Genomic DNA, 16,317 nt, shown 5'->3' with positions numbered 1-16,317 from the left:
ACTCAATTTAATACAATCATGCATACAACTTATACATCATTAAAAAAACAATAATTGACTTGAATAATAAACTAGAACACCCCCTACCTCACAAGAGGATTATTCCTCTTGAATTCAAGACAACCAAGCTTAAAAATGGAAAACCAAACAAGGGTTTTATAGAGGAAAGTGAGAGGAAGTTAAAATATTCTAAGCTTAAAGGTCTAATGTGAGTGGAAGGGTATCAAAAATGAAGTCAAAGCTCTAAGTTAAGCTTTATTCCAATGGTGACTAAGTTAGGGTTCTTGAGAGGAAAGAGATGAATGAAATAAAATGTGGAAACCTTAAGTTAAATGTGGTGGGATTCTCCACTCACTAGGTGCTCTTGCATTATCTCTCTCACACACACAATGCAAGACAAATTGTGAGACCCACACTTGTTATGAATCTAAATAAACTTGCAAGACTTAATATTAAGCCTACACTTGTCAACCATTCATGCTAACAAGTGCTCATATCCTAGACCAACAAATGGGTGAATCTCCACCCTTCATGTGTTATGAGATTAAGCCTCCAAGTGGTTCCACCACAAGATCAACAAGTGGCACCATAGGAATGTGACACTTGTCACATTTTTCGAAAATTATAAAAAGGTCATTTTTGAAAATATTTTTCAAATTAAATTGCAAAATGGTCCCTAAGACGAAAAATATTACTTTTCATAATAACACTAAAACCCCAAAAGTCATGAATAATTACAATAAGTTATGCATCCATACCCTTTACAAGAAAAGTAACATCTAACATGTTTTTTTACAAAAGTAAAAATGTAGATATCATGGAAATTAAATATCATGAATATATGCAAAGTCGATATCAAATCCGAATACAAAAAGTGAGGTTATGTAAGGAAAAATGATAAACGAGAAAAAGACGAAATAGGGAAAAATACGAAAAAAGAAAAGAAGGAAAATGACAGAATCATTACACAGAAGGCCGACTCAAAAAAATTTAATACTTCACTTAATTTTAGCCAAAAGGCCGAGAAAGGTGTGATTATTATTTCTGTGGGTTTATAGTTTTATAAGAGACTTTCATATAATTCTTTTTACTATGTCTGTAATTTTATAAAAGGTTTTCATGTAATCCTTTTTATTTAAAATCAACGTGGGACAAAAAATATAAATTCTATTAGGTAATTTGTAATTTGAATTAAACTTTTAAAATAATTTTTAAGTAAATTTTTTTTTAAATTTTTTTTTATATTAATAAATAAATATTAAAATACTTAAAAGCTTCGTAAATTCAGTAATAGTATAGACGTAGATATACATCAATCAGCACTCCTTTGTTTGTTCGGTTTATTCTGGTTTTAATAGTTTGATTTCAAGCTCTTTATTCTGCTCCAACCTAAAAACAAAAAATAAAATAGTTTCTCCCAGTATCATCGTTCGATTCTTCGCTCCGCAGCTCAGGTGACTTCCGTGATCTTGTTCTTTTGTATCCTCATAAAGCTTTCATTATATTAATTTTGTAAAAATCAACCAAACTTATGGTTTCTTATTTTTCGGTAAATAAACCAAATTTAGGGTTTCTTATTTGCGTAAATTGTGTTCGTTTTTTGCTCTGATTATATCAATGATCTGTTTGCATTCCTTGTGCTCTGAGATTATATGTCTGCATGTATATATACAATGTTTGGTTGCCAAGAAAAAGAAAGCTTTTTTTTTTTTTTAAATGTTGTGTTACGTCTTTGCGTTCCAAAATATTAAAAATTCGATCAGACTATGTTATATGTTAGTCTCATCCCAGTGGGGCTTTTACCTAGGTACCAATTAATAAAATTTTCAAAATATTTAATTTTAATCTTTTCCTTTTAAAAATAATTATTCTTTTCTTTCCCACCTTATGGATCTCTTTCAATTTATTTATTTTTTAATTTAAAAATTGACAATTATAAAGGAATGCATTTTATTGTTGCTGTCCAATTGTGGTCAATGTTCTAATGATTAGTTTCCTTAATTTGATATGTCAAAAGGGTTTGTACGAAATGGCTGAACAAAAGAAGAAACAACCTGTTTTTATCAAGGTTGACCAGCTCAGGCCAGGAGCTAAAGGCCTCAATCTAACAGTAAAGGTTGTTAGTTCTAAGGCGATAATGCAGAGGGGTCGTGCAGATGGAACTCAAGGACGCCAAATGCGACTTGCTGAATGCTTGGTAGGCGATGAGACAGGAATGATTATCTTCACAGCCAGAAATGATCAAGGTATAATTTCTTCATAAATAATGCTTTTTGGTGGAAATTGTATCTTATTTCTCTTGAACATTCTCCATAGTCCATTCATCTGGTCAATCATGTAATTAACATTTTTAACCACATGGATACAATTCACGAATTTCCTTGAGCATATCAAGTTTTGTCATCGCTCCATGTTTAGTAATGATCTTTCTATTAACAGGGATACTCATTTTATCTTTTTTGTGCATTTTTATAGTTTTGTAAGTGTGGATAGGGAGGCTATATTTAATTGCAGGTTATGAGATCATTACTTTTTTTTTTAGTGGAATAAATACTTTATACATAGAGCTTGCTTGAGTTTCATTGATTACATACTAAAAGTTCCCCAAGTGAAGTTGTGTTGAGGTTAAGAAGAATTTGTATGTCAGAAAGGAAATCCTAATTTCTGGTCTCTTTTTTTAGCTACAAGGCCCTTGGGTGACTCTCCTCTTCTCTATTTTGGAAAATAACTAGAATAGTTTGTCAGATTGTCCTTGGAGCCATAGGATTGTTGTAATACAAGAGTTCAAGAAAGTTACAAGGGTGTGGTTAGGCTAATGATTCTGTCATGTACTTCTAGACAGATACCCATACTCAAGACACATACCTTTCCATGGGATTAACTGCCCAGTAACTTGTGAGTTGTGATTCTTGTGAATCATGATCGGCTTTGAGAGCACATGGTAACTCCACCAGCTTGCGCTGTAACTCAGGAAAAAGCTGGTTACAGTGAAGATTGTTGCACCTTTGTCCAATTGCATCTACGGTTCATCTGTTGTTGAGATATCCTGATTTAATGGCACTTTTTGACTTCAACTCCCTGTTTGGTTTCAACTTAATAATTACCAAGGAATCCGGATAGATTTTTGAGGAATAGTCTTCATGGTGTTGGAAAGTACATACTGCTGTATAAAAGCATGTTCATTTTTAATAAAACAGGGTGAGAATATAGGACATGATGTGACAGGAATTGAACTTTAATTGGAATTAGCTAGGTGCTTGGTAGATTGATATAAAGTTGCCACCTAAAATTAGGTTATGTTAGGTTACCTAAGACAAGTTTTGGAAAAGCATGTTTTGAAAAATATTTTTAAAGGATAAATTAATTGGTTCTAAGAAAGTGCTTTAATTGTAATTTTACGAAGGGGGAAAATCTATCTGAGCAAGGTACTGGAAGTACATGTGTCCAAGGTTGGTACTTGTTTTAAATGCGTCCAGATGGGTCTTTACTGTCACACGCCTCTAGAATCTCTTGGGTTGAGCGGCAAGTTTGCATGGGACTCATTGGCATGTTTGTGGCAGAAACAACTTATTCTGGAAGTTATCTCCTAAAGGCGAGCACATGGGAAATTTGAGACACTTGGAATAATATGACCATACTTTTCACATGTGTTTCTTTGCTTACCTATAATTAGGTCCTGTGTCCATATTGTTCGGGTGTTTTGCAGAGTTACCATATGTCATCCTTTTGCTAGCCAGCTTTCAAAGGAAAAATTTGACCCGTTTTTGCTTGTGGGTTATGGACCCTAATTAGTACTCTCTTGTAGCCCAATATATATGGGCGCTTAGGGTTTGAAGCAAATTATCGAGAGACATTGAAAATCATACAGAAAGAGAGTGAGGGGCTGAAACTTGTAATCTCCGATTTTACACATATTGAAGACTTTCATCGGATCTCCACCGTGGACGTAGGATTTGCCGCACCACAAATAAATCTTTGTGTATGATGTGTTTACTTTTTTGTCGTGTTTTGTGATTCTTGCTTGAGTCGCTGCGTTTGTCGTAACAAAACTCATATTGCAGTCCTGAGATGCTGTGTTAAGATTCTCCACTGGTTTGTCACCTTCTTTTGCTGATTTGCATCTACTCTGGTGGGCTGGCTGACCAACGAGCCAAGAACCATTGACCAGGCTTCTTGAGCGTGGCAGTCACTAGTCTTTTACCAACTTTTATGGCTTACTTGGCTCCTGTGATCTCATTTTTTTTTTTCGCTCGCTTGGGTTTTCCCTGCCTTCTATGCTTGTCCTGCCCTTAGGGTATGTTTGGTAGCCAATTGCTCCTTATTGATGTACATTATGTTTTTCGATTGTCTTTTATCATTTATATATCTCTCGGGTTATTAGACTTAAGTTTTTGTAGATTATGCTAGAATTGATCTTCTCTTGAGAGATGTGTTAGGGCTGGAGAATTGCTCTATCGTTTTTCTTTGTACTCTTATTCCCATGGATAATAAAATTATCACTTACCTACAAAACCATGAAGCACGTATACTTCTATAATGGTGTTGTATTCATATCATAGCTCTACTTGCGTACTCAAGGATATGTTTATGATACTTTCTAAAGAATCTAAACATATCTATAACTTGGAAACAATATTTTATTTTGTATGTTAGGAAAGTAAGTCTTGTGACTGAAAAATCCCAACAGAAAAATTTGATTGTAGTTGAACAAAATGTCTATGAGTTAGACGATGAAGATGGAGGAACAAGGAAACTTTATTAAGTCAATGACATGGTTAGGAAAGGTAAGTCATAAGTGAGAAATCTTAGCTGACATAGAAGTCTAGGTTGGATAATTTATTAGATAGTTGGATTACACATGAAAGTATTTTGAGAATTAAAAAAAGTTTGAATTGTATTTTTGCTAAATAAATTAGAAAATTTCAAAGTAGGAACTTCAATTGATTGTAATGGATCCAATTGAACTCTCGCATGAAATTTGATGAAATAACACTATTAGTCAATGACAACCTTGATAAAACGTTCTATCATTCATGCTCTAGAGTCCTTCGGTTGATCATAGGCAGACTTGTTTCCTTCTTTTTATGTTTTTTTGTCTAATAGTTGAGAAAAGTTTCCTAGCCTATTTAGGACTCCTATATTAACATGCTTAAAGTTACACTAGGCAGGAACCAAAAAAAAAAAAAAATAACAAGACAGTAAAAAAGTGAGAGAAAACATATAGTCTTGATAATAAATCAAGGGCTTAATATAGATCACCATTTTCCTTATGTAATTGAGTAAGTCAAAGTAAGATGCTTAAATGAAGAGTTGTTATCTATCAACCGGGTGATTTTGAAGAATAACAGACAAATGAACAATTTAAAGGAGAACAAACTTTGTTGGCATACGTGTTTGTTGATCGACAACAACAGTGTTAAGTGGAGAATACAGCTGTAAGTCTAGATCAGAGGTAATTAGGTAATTCTAAAAGGGGTTAGGTTTGATGCCTAGGATATATACCTTTCTCATACAGTGGATTGTGCCTGGAAGGTCCAGTTGTTTCTCCCTTTTTAGGTTTTTATTGAAATTTTGGTTCTTTATTTATTTTAAATTTATTGCTTTATTTGCATGAATTATGTATCTAATTGATAAATTACAAGGCATTATGAAATAACCTAAACTGTGGTTGAATATCAAATTAATTAAACAAAAAATTATGGTATGTCAGTTTATAACCTAAACTATGGGTGTCTTGTGGAGAGCCCAGGCTTATGAAATAACCTAAACTGTGGTTGAATATCAAATTAATTAAACAAAAAATTATGGTATGTCAGTTTATAACCTAAACTATGGGTGTCTTGTGGAGAGCCGAGCCTGGGTTGTTTGGAGGGCCACTCCCCTTTGTTTATGGTGGGCTTTTTGGCGTGAGAGAAATATGAGATCTTTTGAGGGAGAGGAGACTCCTATTTGGTCTCTCAAATATAACATACTGAATACTTCATTTTTTTTGGTTAACAAGCGTAATTGTAAATCTTTGGGGGATCTTTTGGATAGGTTAAAGCTTTAGTTGTCACCTTTGGCGTTTTGTGTATTCTTCGGGAGCGCTTCCCTCTTGAGCACCTTTTATGAAATCTTACTTATAAAAAAAAAATAAAAAAATAAAAAAAAAAGAAAACTGTTATTGGAAGTTAAGAAGTTTTCAAAACCTATAAACTCCCTTCTAGGTCTAGTTTAGAACCTTATGTAAACTGACGTACCAATGTATGGGGATGACAGTCCTCCCTTCACTGTGCACGTATCTGATACTTAACAAATAGTCTAGACCCGTTTTTGATACTTCTTGAACATTAAAATGCAAAATTTATAATATAATGTCACGTTATGAAAAGTGTCATAAGGATTTCAAGTACTGGACTTAGACAAAGAATTGAGACGTAATGAGTATGTCATCTAATTTAGTCTAATATTCTTGTTTATACAGCATAAAGCACAATCTTTTCTTTAATATTATAAGTTAGAACTACAAAATGTTTGATACATTTTATTGCTATAAATCTTTGAACAAGGGACTGTTAGTCATAATATATTTATATAACATGACAACAAATTAATGCAACTCAACTGTACAAAGCCCTTTTTCCAAGTACATGGGATCGTTTACACGAATCTTATTTTTTCATCTTGCTCAATCTAAGGTCATAGCCTCAGTCAAACATGATAAGCAATTAACTGTTTTTTAATTTCTACATAGATACGTATACATAGATATCTTCATGAATTTGTTGTATTTGTATTGAATTTTTAAGAATTTGTTGTGTCATTGTATCCGTGTCATATATTTGTATCCATACTTCATAGCTATAAAAAAATCCATATGGTTTCAAAATGATAATTACCCTACTGGAATAGAAGCTTGGTTATTGTTTGAAAGGGAAACACTTACTAAGATAAATGATTTATGTCAAAAAGAAATGGATTGAAGTTCACTTTTGGGTGCCCTTCAATGAATTCTTACTTATCAAAGAAAAAGAAGACATGGATTGAAGTTCACTAAAAAAATTCAGATAGCATCACATCAATAGTTGATTGTTGTTATTGTTTGGCATTTTGGTTATGTTCTCCTTGTGTCATCGAACCTCTCCAGTTGGGAGAACTTTTCTTGTTGGCTAGGTTTTCCTTCCATTTGGTTTGTGAGGGATTTTGCCAAGAGAATTTTCTGTTTTATTTATTTTCTGTTTATTGAGTTTTGTTGGATATCGTTTCATGGTTTGTAAAGACAACTTACTGAAATTTTTTACAATGATGATTATATTGATACCACAGGTAGTTAGTAATAATATACTGTATAGAACATGACGAATAATGACTATTGTAAATGTATACATAAATATATATACACACACATATATATATTTCATAATTTGAATTTGTATACAATTCTACATAAATACAATATCTTGGCATATGTCTTTGCCGTATGTCGCCGTGTTTTTATTTACCATATCTGTATTGCCATGCTTCATAGTCTAAAGAAATTTTATTTTATTATTTTAGGGTTGATTTGTGATGAGAAGTGTTTGGCTAAGTAATCAAATTAGGGAAACAGGTTAGGCTTTGTGAATCAATGAATTTGCTTTGTTGGAAGAGAGTGGACAGAACTGTAGAAGAAGAATAGTCAGTAAACAAGAAAGAAAATGAAGAGTGAGAAACTACCCTACCCCATGGGAAGTTCACTAAGATCAACACTCAAACAAAAAGAATTTTACATTCAATTTTTAGCCAAATAAACCGTTCGTATAACTTCAGTCTCATTTTATAATGAATGACCTTATTTATCCATACTAGAAAACTCCAAAGATTTACATAAACCTTCAGAAGTAGCCTACTCTAATAAGTCTAAAGCTATTAATGGGTTGGATTGCAGCACAAAATAGATTTGTAACCCAGCAAGTCAAACTCTTTGGATTCTAGAAATTCTATCCAAAACTTGCAACTTTAAATCATATAAAACTTTATTAACTCCTACAATGAAAAAACTTATCCTAAACAAAAGCAATAATTACCAAGACCCTTAACTAAACAAACAGACTTAAATGTGAAGTTATAACGATAATCATATAAAACCTAATGATGTATCTTGCATCACGAGGTTGTAATCTATTATACTTAATATGGTTCCAAAGCTTGTTATCAACCAAACTGGATGTAGGCTTCCTCTTTATTTGAATGACTTAAGTCATTCAATAAATAATAAAAAAATAAAAGGCATGCTTTTTTTGAGCCTGGAGCCTACTAAAAAGTGTGAGCCTGAGGATTGATGTGAGCCTGACTAAAGGGTCATAGTCTGAACTAGGTTGAGATGCTCTAGCTGAGCCTTGACGAGCCTGGCTTTTTCGGAGCCTATGCGTGCCCTTTAACAACCATGCTTGTACAATTGGAACTTAAAAAATCAGAAACTAAATGCTTATCTGCTTTCTGCGATAATTATTTTATATATCAAGCATATGTATTAACCGTGGAATTGCCAGCACCTTGGCAATTCATGTGATATCAAGCAAATGTATTGTATTGGTTGGTTTATTGTTTGGTTTGATGGTGGTAGTCTTGAATTCACTGGAAACCTGGCTGTTTGTTGTAATTTAAGAAGTACATGTGTTTTCATTTTTGTATAATAGTTGTACTTGTTAAAAATTTGAATTTGTGGTAATATATGGAACATCATTAAATTTTTGAAGAATGGGAAGACATTCTTTAATCGAATTTCTTTTGGATAGACAGGAAGATTGCCCTTTCTTTGAGTTATTTCATGTCAAGGTACACTATTTGTATTGTGGTTGACTATTTAATTTCATAGGCGAACAATGTTTGTGAAGTAAATGCACAGGTACACAAAATCAAGATTTCCCATCTTTTATTGATTCTAGATGCTCTCTCTTACATGACATCTCAATATTCAGCGGAGGTGATGAAAGAGGGCACTACTGTAGTTTTGCAGAAGGCGAAGATTGACATGTTCAAGGGGTCAATGAGACTTGCGGTGGACAGGTGGGGCCGTGTTGAAGTAACAGAGCCTGCTGGTTTCTCTGTCAAGGAAGATGGCAATCTCTCGCTGATCGAGTTTGAAGTTGTGAATATCATTGAAGGGTAACTTGTGAATGGTACTCATTTCTATACTACCAATATTACAACCCGAAAAGATAATATCAATCCAAGGAAGAATATCATCACTGTTTATTGCGCAATTGCCTCCAAAATCTCGCGAATAGAGTCGAGCAATTGGTGGATTCTGGAGTAGGCAGCTAGTGGAACCTGTTAGTTGGACATAGAGTGTGACTGCTATAGGCTAATTACATGAAGCACTTTGCTTTGGTCTGTTCATTTTCTTGTTTTAGGATAGTAAATTATATGTTCCTTTGTAATAACATGATGAAATTTTGTTGGTTCTATAACTTATATTATGGCATCTACATTCATTATGGTTATTCGTATTGAAATATTATTTCGATTTCTCTGCAATCTTTTTGAGAAATTTGTTTAACGGCCACAGAGTATGCAATTGGTTCTTGAGGTATTGGCAGAAATGAAGGGATGCTCCCATGGTTTCTATGGTGTAGCAATCTTCCTTTTCGCGCCAATTTAAGAGTAGGGTCGTTATGATCACAAACATAAATAGAAAATGATGTACAATTGTTATACATGATCACAAACAACCCATGCCGATTGCCGACACTATCTTTGTCGGAAGAATAAATGAGAAGTGCCTTGACGCTAGTGAAAGGACTACTCATTAGATGATTGATAGTGGCAGAAAGTAGAAGTATCAAATTGATTGAAGAAAGAAAGAAGCATGAAAAAGTAAGATAATACATTATTAGATCTATATGTATTGCGAAGAACAATGTCACCAAGGCTTAATTCTCAGTCCAGTTACTTAAAACCCATAATAATGCTGTTGCTCATATATACATATGCATGTGCATAACTATGTATACTTTATTTTTGTTCCTAGTCGCTCAAAGGCTTGCCGTTTTGAATTCGGATCTCCTCCTGGGGAGGGAATTCTGTGCCTTGGTCTTTTGCTGTATTTAAATTATTAGTACAACACACTATGTCGTTGTGCAATAGATGTGTAAAAAAATTATTACATAAACGATTTAATATAGTTGTTGCATATACGATATAATGGCACCGGACGTGACACGAATGAAGTGACATAAGAGAGGATACGGAGTTTGTAGGTTTTAAGCATAATGTATATTAAAGAAGGGTTCATAGATCAAGCTGCAATTATAAATAAATCTCAAAGAAAAATGATTGAATAACCAATAATGTAGTGCCCCAATTTAATGGTGACTCACTATCTCCCTTAATAATAGTGCCCCTATTGAATAGGGGAGCTAAATTGGTGTTATTCCATCAATACCCAATAATTTATCCCTTATCTTGTAAGTTGATCTTGACATCCAAACAATCAAAATTTTGCTGTACCTATTTTTAGAAATATTGAATATTTTATCATCATTGTCTGAATTATTGCACTGCTCACCTACTACATTTGAGATTCTTCTGCACATAAAAGCACATGGTTGCTTGGTTAGTATCTGCTTAGAATGCTCATGCAATTGTAGTGGTGTGTGTGGCAAAACTTACAACCCCACAAAATCATTTTTTTTTTTCTTTTCATAATAACATAATAAATTAATTGTTTTTAAAAAAGTTTATCTCTTTTTTAAGGCCTTAATGATACTATAATTTCTAATTTAAAATTTAAACAAATACCCACAACTCATACTTGCTTCAAATGCCAAATGAGTGATTCATATCTATAAAGTCCCATGTGCAATTGAATCTTGACTGGTATTTCTGAGTGGGCAACTTTTGAAAAAAAAGATTTTCTTTTGTGCAATTTGATTTTGAGAGATAACCAAACTTCTTTACCTTTTTTCTTTTGAAAATACCAAACTTGAAGTGGACAGATTCTGATTTTGCTTAATTTGTGCATGAAATCAACTCTGGTGTGAGATCATCACTGTGAGGAATCAAAACACGTGAAACAAGATCATAGAAAATAAAATGGTTGAAAACTTTTCTTCATATTATTACCCCTTAGTGCAAGATGGAAAGTCATTCCACCAACCATAGATATGGGTGATGTTACGACAGTTCACCAAGCAATTTTTCATTAATATACGAACAGAATAGCTTAAACACGTTATTAATGTTGCGTTTGAAAACACCGTTGCTATATGGTGATAATTGATCCATGAATGTGTGTGTAGAAACAGTAGGACCAACTCATATGGATCGACACCATCTTCATTGGAGGATAAGTCAGGGACTCCAGATTTTAATGCCTCAAATCTGGCGAAATTAGCGCTTTTCACATGGTTGATAATGACACAGAAAATCAAAAGGAAAATAACTTGAAATTAGTATAATCATTTATGTCACACAAATTGTTACATGTATTATTCATTCATACACATATAGATTTTTGTTTTTCGATAATTTGTGCAAGAAATCAACTCTAATGTAATATCTCTACCTTACATGGAATCACAAGGAAGGCAAAGTTACTAGAAAATGCTTAAACACTATTTCTTCATTTTCAAACCCTTTGAGTGCAAGATGGAAAGTCATTGCTCCAACCAAATGGGTGGTAATGTAACAATTAAATGACTTAAAGGACATTAATTAATTAACCTTCATATTATGTAGATAAAACACTAAGAAATAGTAATGAATGTACAAACTTTTTAAAATTGAAAATAATAGGTAAAGTGCAAAAAATCATCCTACATTATGTTTGAATTTGCAAATAACTCCCCTGAACTATATTTTATGCATAATATATATCCCCTGAACTAACATATTTTATTACAAAATACCTCAATGCCTATACTATATTTCATTAAATGACCATAATGTCATTTCTTATTGAATTAGACTAAATCTATTTTTCTTATTAAATAAATTATGAAAAAAAATTATACTAATTTGATGGCACATTCTCCATTAAATTAGCATAAAGTTACCTTTAATTTTTGAAATTAATTGTGTAAATAAAAATCTTAAGTAGACATTTTAAAAATAGTTTAATTAATTTCTTAATTTTTCATGAATACATTACATGAAAAAAGAAGGTATTTTTTATTTAAGCAATTTATTAATTTTTCATCAATATATTGTAAGAAAAATAAGGTATGGAGTATTTTTTACGGTAAAAATTTTTAAATTGGGTATAATAAGTTTTATTATAAACAATAAAATCTTAATAATAAGTTAATAATTTTAAAAATTGGTAGTTACAAATCTATTCTTTTTTTCTTTTTTTTTTTTTTTTTTCCATTTTTATGATAAATCGAGACTAATAATAAAATTAAGGTAAATAACAAAATTAGTATTTAGATAAGAGAAAAGATAATAAAAAAAATTTAATAAGAAAGGGTAATATAGTCTTTTGTGACGAGTTTGTCCTTAATTTCAACAAATCAATAGTTCAGGAAGACAATTTTAAGTTCAGAAATGTTACTCCGTATCTGCAAAAGAGCAATAGTTCAAGGTTTTTTTTTTTTGCACTTTACCCTTGAATAATTTACAACTTCAATGTAATGGAACAATATTTTTTTATGTATAGAAACAATAGGACCTACTTTATATATGGACACCACCATATATCTTCTTGTTGAAGGATGAGTGAGAGTGTGGATCCACATTTTCATGCCTGAAATCTAGTGAAAGGACCACATATCACATTGTTGGTAATGATTAAGAAAATCCAAGGCATCAAATTAATCAAACATAAAATAGAGAAGACTTGAAATTAAATTAGTATAATATATGATAATACAATCACTAATCGCACAAATATGTTACATATATATATGATTTCTATTGAGAGTTTGGATGCAGCAGACTGCCTAAGAACAATGCCACAAGGTTGCTATGTTTTGCATAATGCTGCAAGAATCGTCCATAATTGTCTGTTTGGTTCCTAGTTTTTCTTTTTCTTTCCTTTTCTTTTCTTTTCTTTTCCACTAATTTACTGTTAAGAAAGTTCATCGTTCATAATTGAAGGGTTTTGTCTCCGAAAAATGACATATATGATAGAGAAGCTCTAACTCAATGATCAAACTTGTAGGACAGTCCGTGCCTGTTGAAAACGGGGCATTAAAAATATAAACTTTGGATGAGATTTTGAATAGATTCTGCTTAAATTTTTTTGCGAATCTATTGATGAGTGCGTTCCTCTGCGCAAGGAGATGAACGTAGTATATTTTTTTTTTTCCTAGTTGGGACTCACACACACTGCCTCTACTGAGGTTCGAACCCCTGACCTCCCTTTGGGAAGTAGGAGCCTTGTACCGTTAGGCCACAGGCCTGTTGGTAATGAACGTGGTATATTTACTTTCTCAAATTCGTTTCCGAGTGAATGAGAAATTAGCTTTAAAGTAAGGTGTTTGATAAGCCTAAATGGGATTGCAAAATGTGGGAAATGTTTGTCCCACATCGGAAAAATATTAAAACCTAAAGGCACCATGAGGCCTATATAAACACCCCCTTGGGTTCATTCCAAAGTACTCCAATTCAGAATCATTTTCGCTAATTCTGAATTCTCTTATTCTATAAGTGTCTGTGGGTACGAACCTTTGTCTTTGGGTTTGAGTTTTAATCAGTCACTCCGTCAGTCACTCCGAGTTCGAGTCAGAGAGTACTACACCGAGCCAATTCGCTTATTCCTTTGGTTTACAGTGCTACCATCGAAGGAAGTAAAAGTTGTTGTATCTCGGGAGATAGACGCCACTGAGTCTGTTAGCACCATAGCGGGACGAATCTGTCTTAAGGATATAAAATCAGCACCATAGCGGGGCGAATCTGTCTTAAGGATATAGAATCAAATTCTAGCATCGACTTATTTCCAGGTTCTTTTATTTTGTTTTATTTTATTTTATAAGATATTATATATATAGATTATTATTTTATAATAATAATTATATATATACATACATTATATTTATGCATAATATTTAAATAGTAATACTATAGTGTATGGTATAGTTAGACCATATTTTGGACTACAATCTTCAGATAGATTCGGCTTATACTATAGTTTAATTATTTAAAAATTGTTGTTATTTTATTTCTGTAAATTTGACTATGGTTTATATATTTAATATATATCAGACGAATGGCAAGTACAAGTATTACTATGCCTAATGTTCCCGTCAGTCATGGGGAGAAGCCCGAAAAATTTAATGGGGCGGAGTTTAAAAGGTGGCAAAAGAAAATGATGTTCTACCTTACAGCTCTAAATTTGAGCAAGTACCTAGCTGAAACTGCTCCAATGCTAGAAGTGGGAGAAACTGACATTACAAAGCTATGAGCTGTCGATGCATGGAAGCATCGAGACTTCCTATGCAGGAATTACATCCTCAATGGATTGGACAACACTCTATATAATGTATACAGTCTAATGAACATTACTAAAGAGCTATGGGAGTCACTGGACAAGAAAAAGACCACTGAGGTGCACATTGCCGAGGAAGATAAATTGATAGCTGATGTGTCAGAGCTAAATCTTTCAACTGTGATTTCTGAAATCAACCTTGTGAGCAACAATAGAGAATGGTGGGTGGACACAGGGGCAACTAGTCATGTTTGCTCAAAAAAGAAGATGTTCACTAGCTATAAAGCTATAAATCATAGAGAACAACTCTACATGGGGAACTCTTCTACTGCAAAGGTTGAAGGACAATGAAAGATTAAGCTGCTGATGACCTCTGGGAAAGAGCTCACTCCTAATAATGTGATGCATGTACCAGACATCAGGAATAATTTGGTCTCTGGATCACTCCTAAGCAAGAATGGGTTTAAGCTAGTTTTTGTATCTGATAAGTTTGTGTTGACTAAGAATGGGGTGTATGTGGGCAAAGGGTATCTAAATAATGGACTATTTAAGTTCAATGTAATGACTGTTGTACCCAAAGTTATTGCTTTTTCTGCTTATATGATTGAGTCATATGATGTGTGGCATGGTAGGTTAGGACATGTTTATTATGATACGATTCGTAGATTAATTAACATGGATTCTATACCTAAATTTAGTATTGATTTTAAAAAAAATGTCAAACATGTGTAGAAGCAAAATTGACTAGAAATTCATTTCACTCTATAGAGCGAAGTACTAAACCTCTAGCATTAATTCACAGTAATATCTGTGACTTTAAATCTGTGCCAACCAGCGGTAGGAAAAAGTATTTCATTACTTTTATTGATGATTACACAAGATACTGTTATGTATAATTGTTAAGAAGTAAAGATGAAGCCTTGGAAATGTTTAAACATTACAAGAATGAGGTTAAGAATCAACTTGGTAAGAAGATAAAAGTGTTTAGAAGTGATAGAGGTGGTGAATACGAAGCACCATTCGCTGACATTTACTCAGAACATGGTATTATTCACCAAACTACTGCTCCTTATTCACCTCAACAGAACGGTGTTACTGAACGCAAAAAACGTACCTTAAAAGAAATGACGAATGCTATGTTAATAAGTTCTGGTTTAACCCAGAATTTATGGGGGGAAGCTTTGCTTTTTGGTAATTATGTTCTCAACAAAATACCTCAAAAGAAAACAAATGTGACACCTTATAAATTATAAAAACCTTCAATAAATTCTTAAAAGTGTGGGAGTGTCAAGCTAAGGTTACGGTTCCTACTCCTAAGAAAGTTAAGATAGGACCAAAAACCTTTGATGGTATTTCATAAGCTATGCACAGAATAGTAGTGCACATCGTTTCCTTGTGCATAAATCAGACATTCCTGACATCCATGTCAATACAATTATTGAGTCAAGGAATGCTTGTTTCTTTAAGGATATATTTCCTTGTAAAAAATTTATTAAAAGAAATCATGATATTGTTAATAGCAATATACAAGAGAATATAGACCAAGAGCCTATAGATGATGAAAATAAGGAAGAACCTAGACGTAGTAAAAGAGTTAGAACGTCCAAATCATTTGGTCTTGATTTTCTAACATATATATTAGAGAATGAGCCACAAAGCGATAAGGAAGCTATGTCTTCTCGTGAAACTCCTTTATGGAAAGAAGCCATATATAGTGAAATTGAATCCATCATGCAAAATCATACTTGGGAGTTGGTGGATCTTCTTCCTGGTTTTAAACCTTTAGGGTATAAGTGGATTTTCAAGAGGAAGATGAAGCCTGATGGTTCAATAGATAAATACAAAGTTAGGCTTGTTGCCAAGGGATACAGGCAAGAAGAAGGCTTTGATTATTTTAATACATATTCACCAGTCAGAAGAATAACATC

At 32.9% G+C, this 16,317-nt stretch overlaps 1 protein-coding gene across 2 annotated transcripts; it reads left to right on the top strand.

Moving 5' to 3' along the window:
• The first annotated feature begins 1,310 nt into the window (after positions 1-1,310).
• Positions 1,311-9,464, top strand: LOC132294983 (uncharacterized protein At4g28440-like). Of its 2 annotated transcripts, none has more exons than XM_059793042.1 (3): positions 1,311-1,454; positions 2,018-2,246; positions 8,970-9,464. In XM_059793042.1, the coding sequence occupies exons 2-3, from the start codon at positions 2,030-2,032 to the stop codon at positions 9,128-9,130; spliced, it is 378 nt and encodes a 125-aa protein (XP_059649025.1). In that variant the 5' UTR covers positions 1,311-1,454; positions 2,018-2,029; the 3' UTR covers positions 9,131-9,464. The 2 variants fall into 2 exon arrangements, with proteins under 2 accessions (XP_059649025.1, XP_059649024.1); XM_059793041.1 differs by having other exon boundaries at positions 8,940-9,464.
• Positions 9,465-16,317: the final 6,853 nt, after the last annotated feature.

The sequence above is a fragment of the Cornus florida genome, unplaced genomic scaffold (genome assembly GCF_030987335.1).
Source record: "Cornus florida cultivar Cherokee Brave unplaced genomic scaffold, ASM3098733v1 CherokeeBrave_3.0.0_Hap2_Chr02, whole genome shotgun sequence".
Taxonomy (NCBI): Eukaryota; Viridiplantae; Streptophyta; class Magnoliopsida; order Cornales; family Cornaceae; genus Cornus; species Cornus florida.
This window is presented reverse-complemented; position numbering and strand designations above follow the sequence as displayed.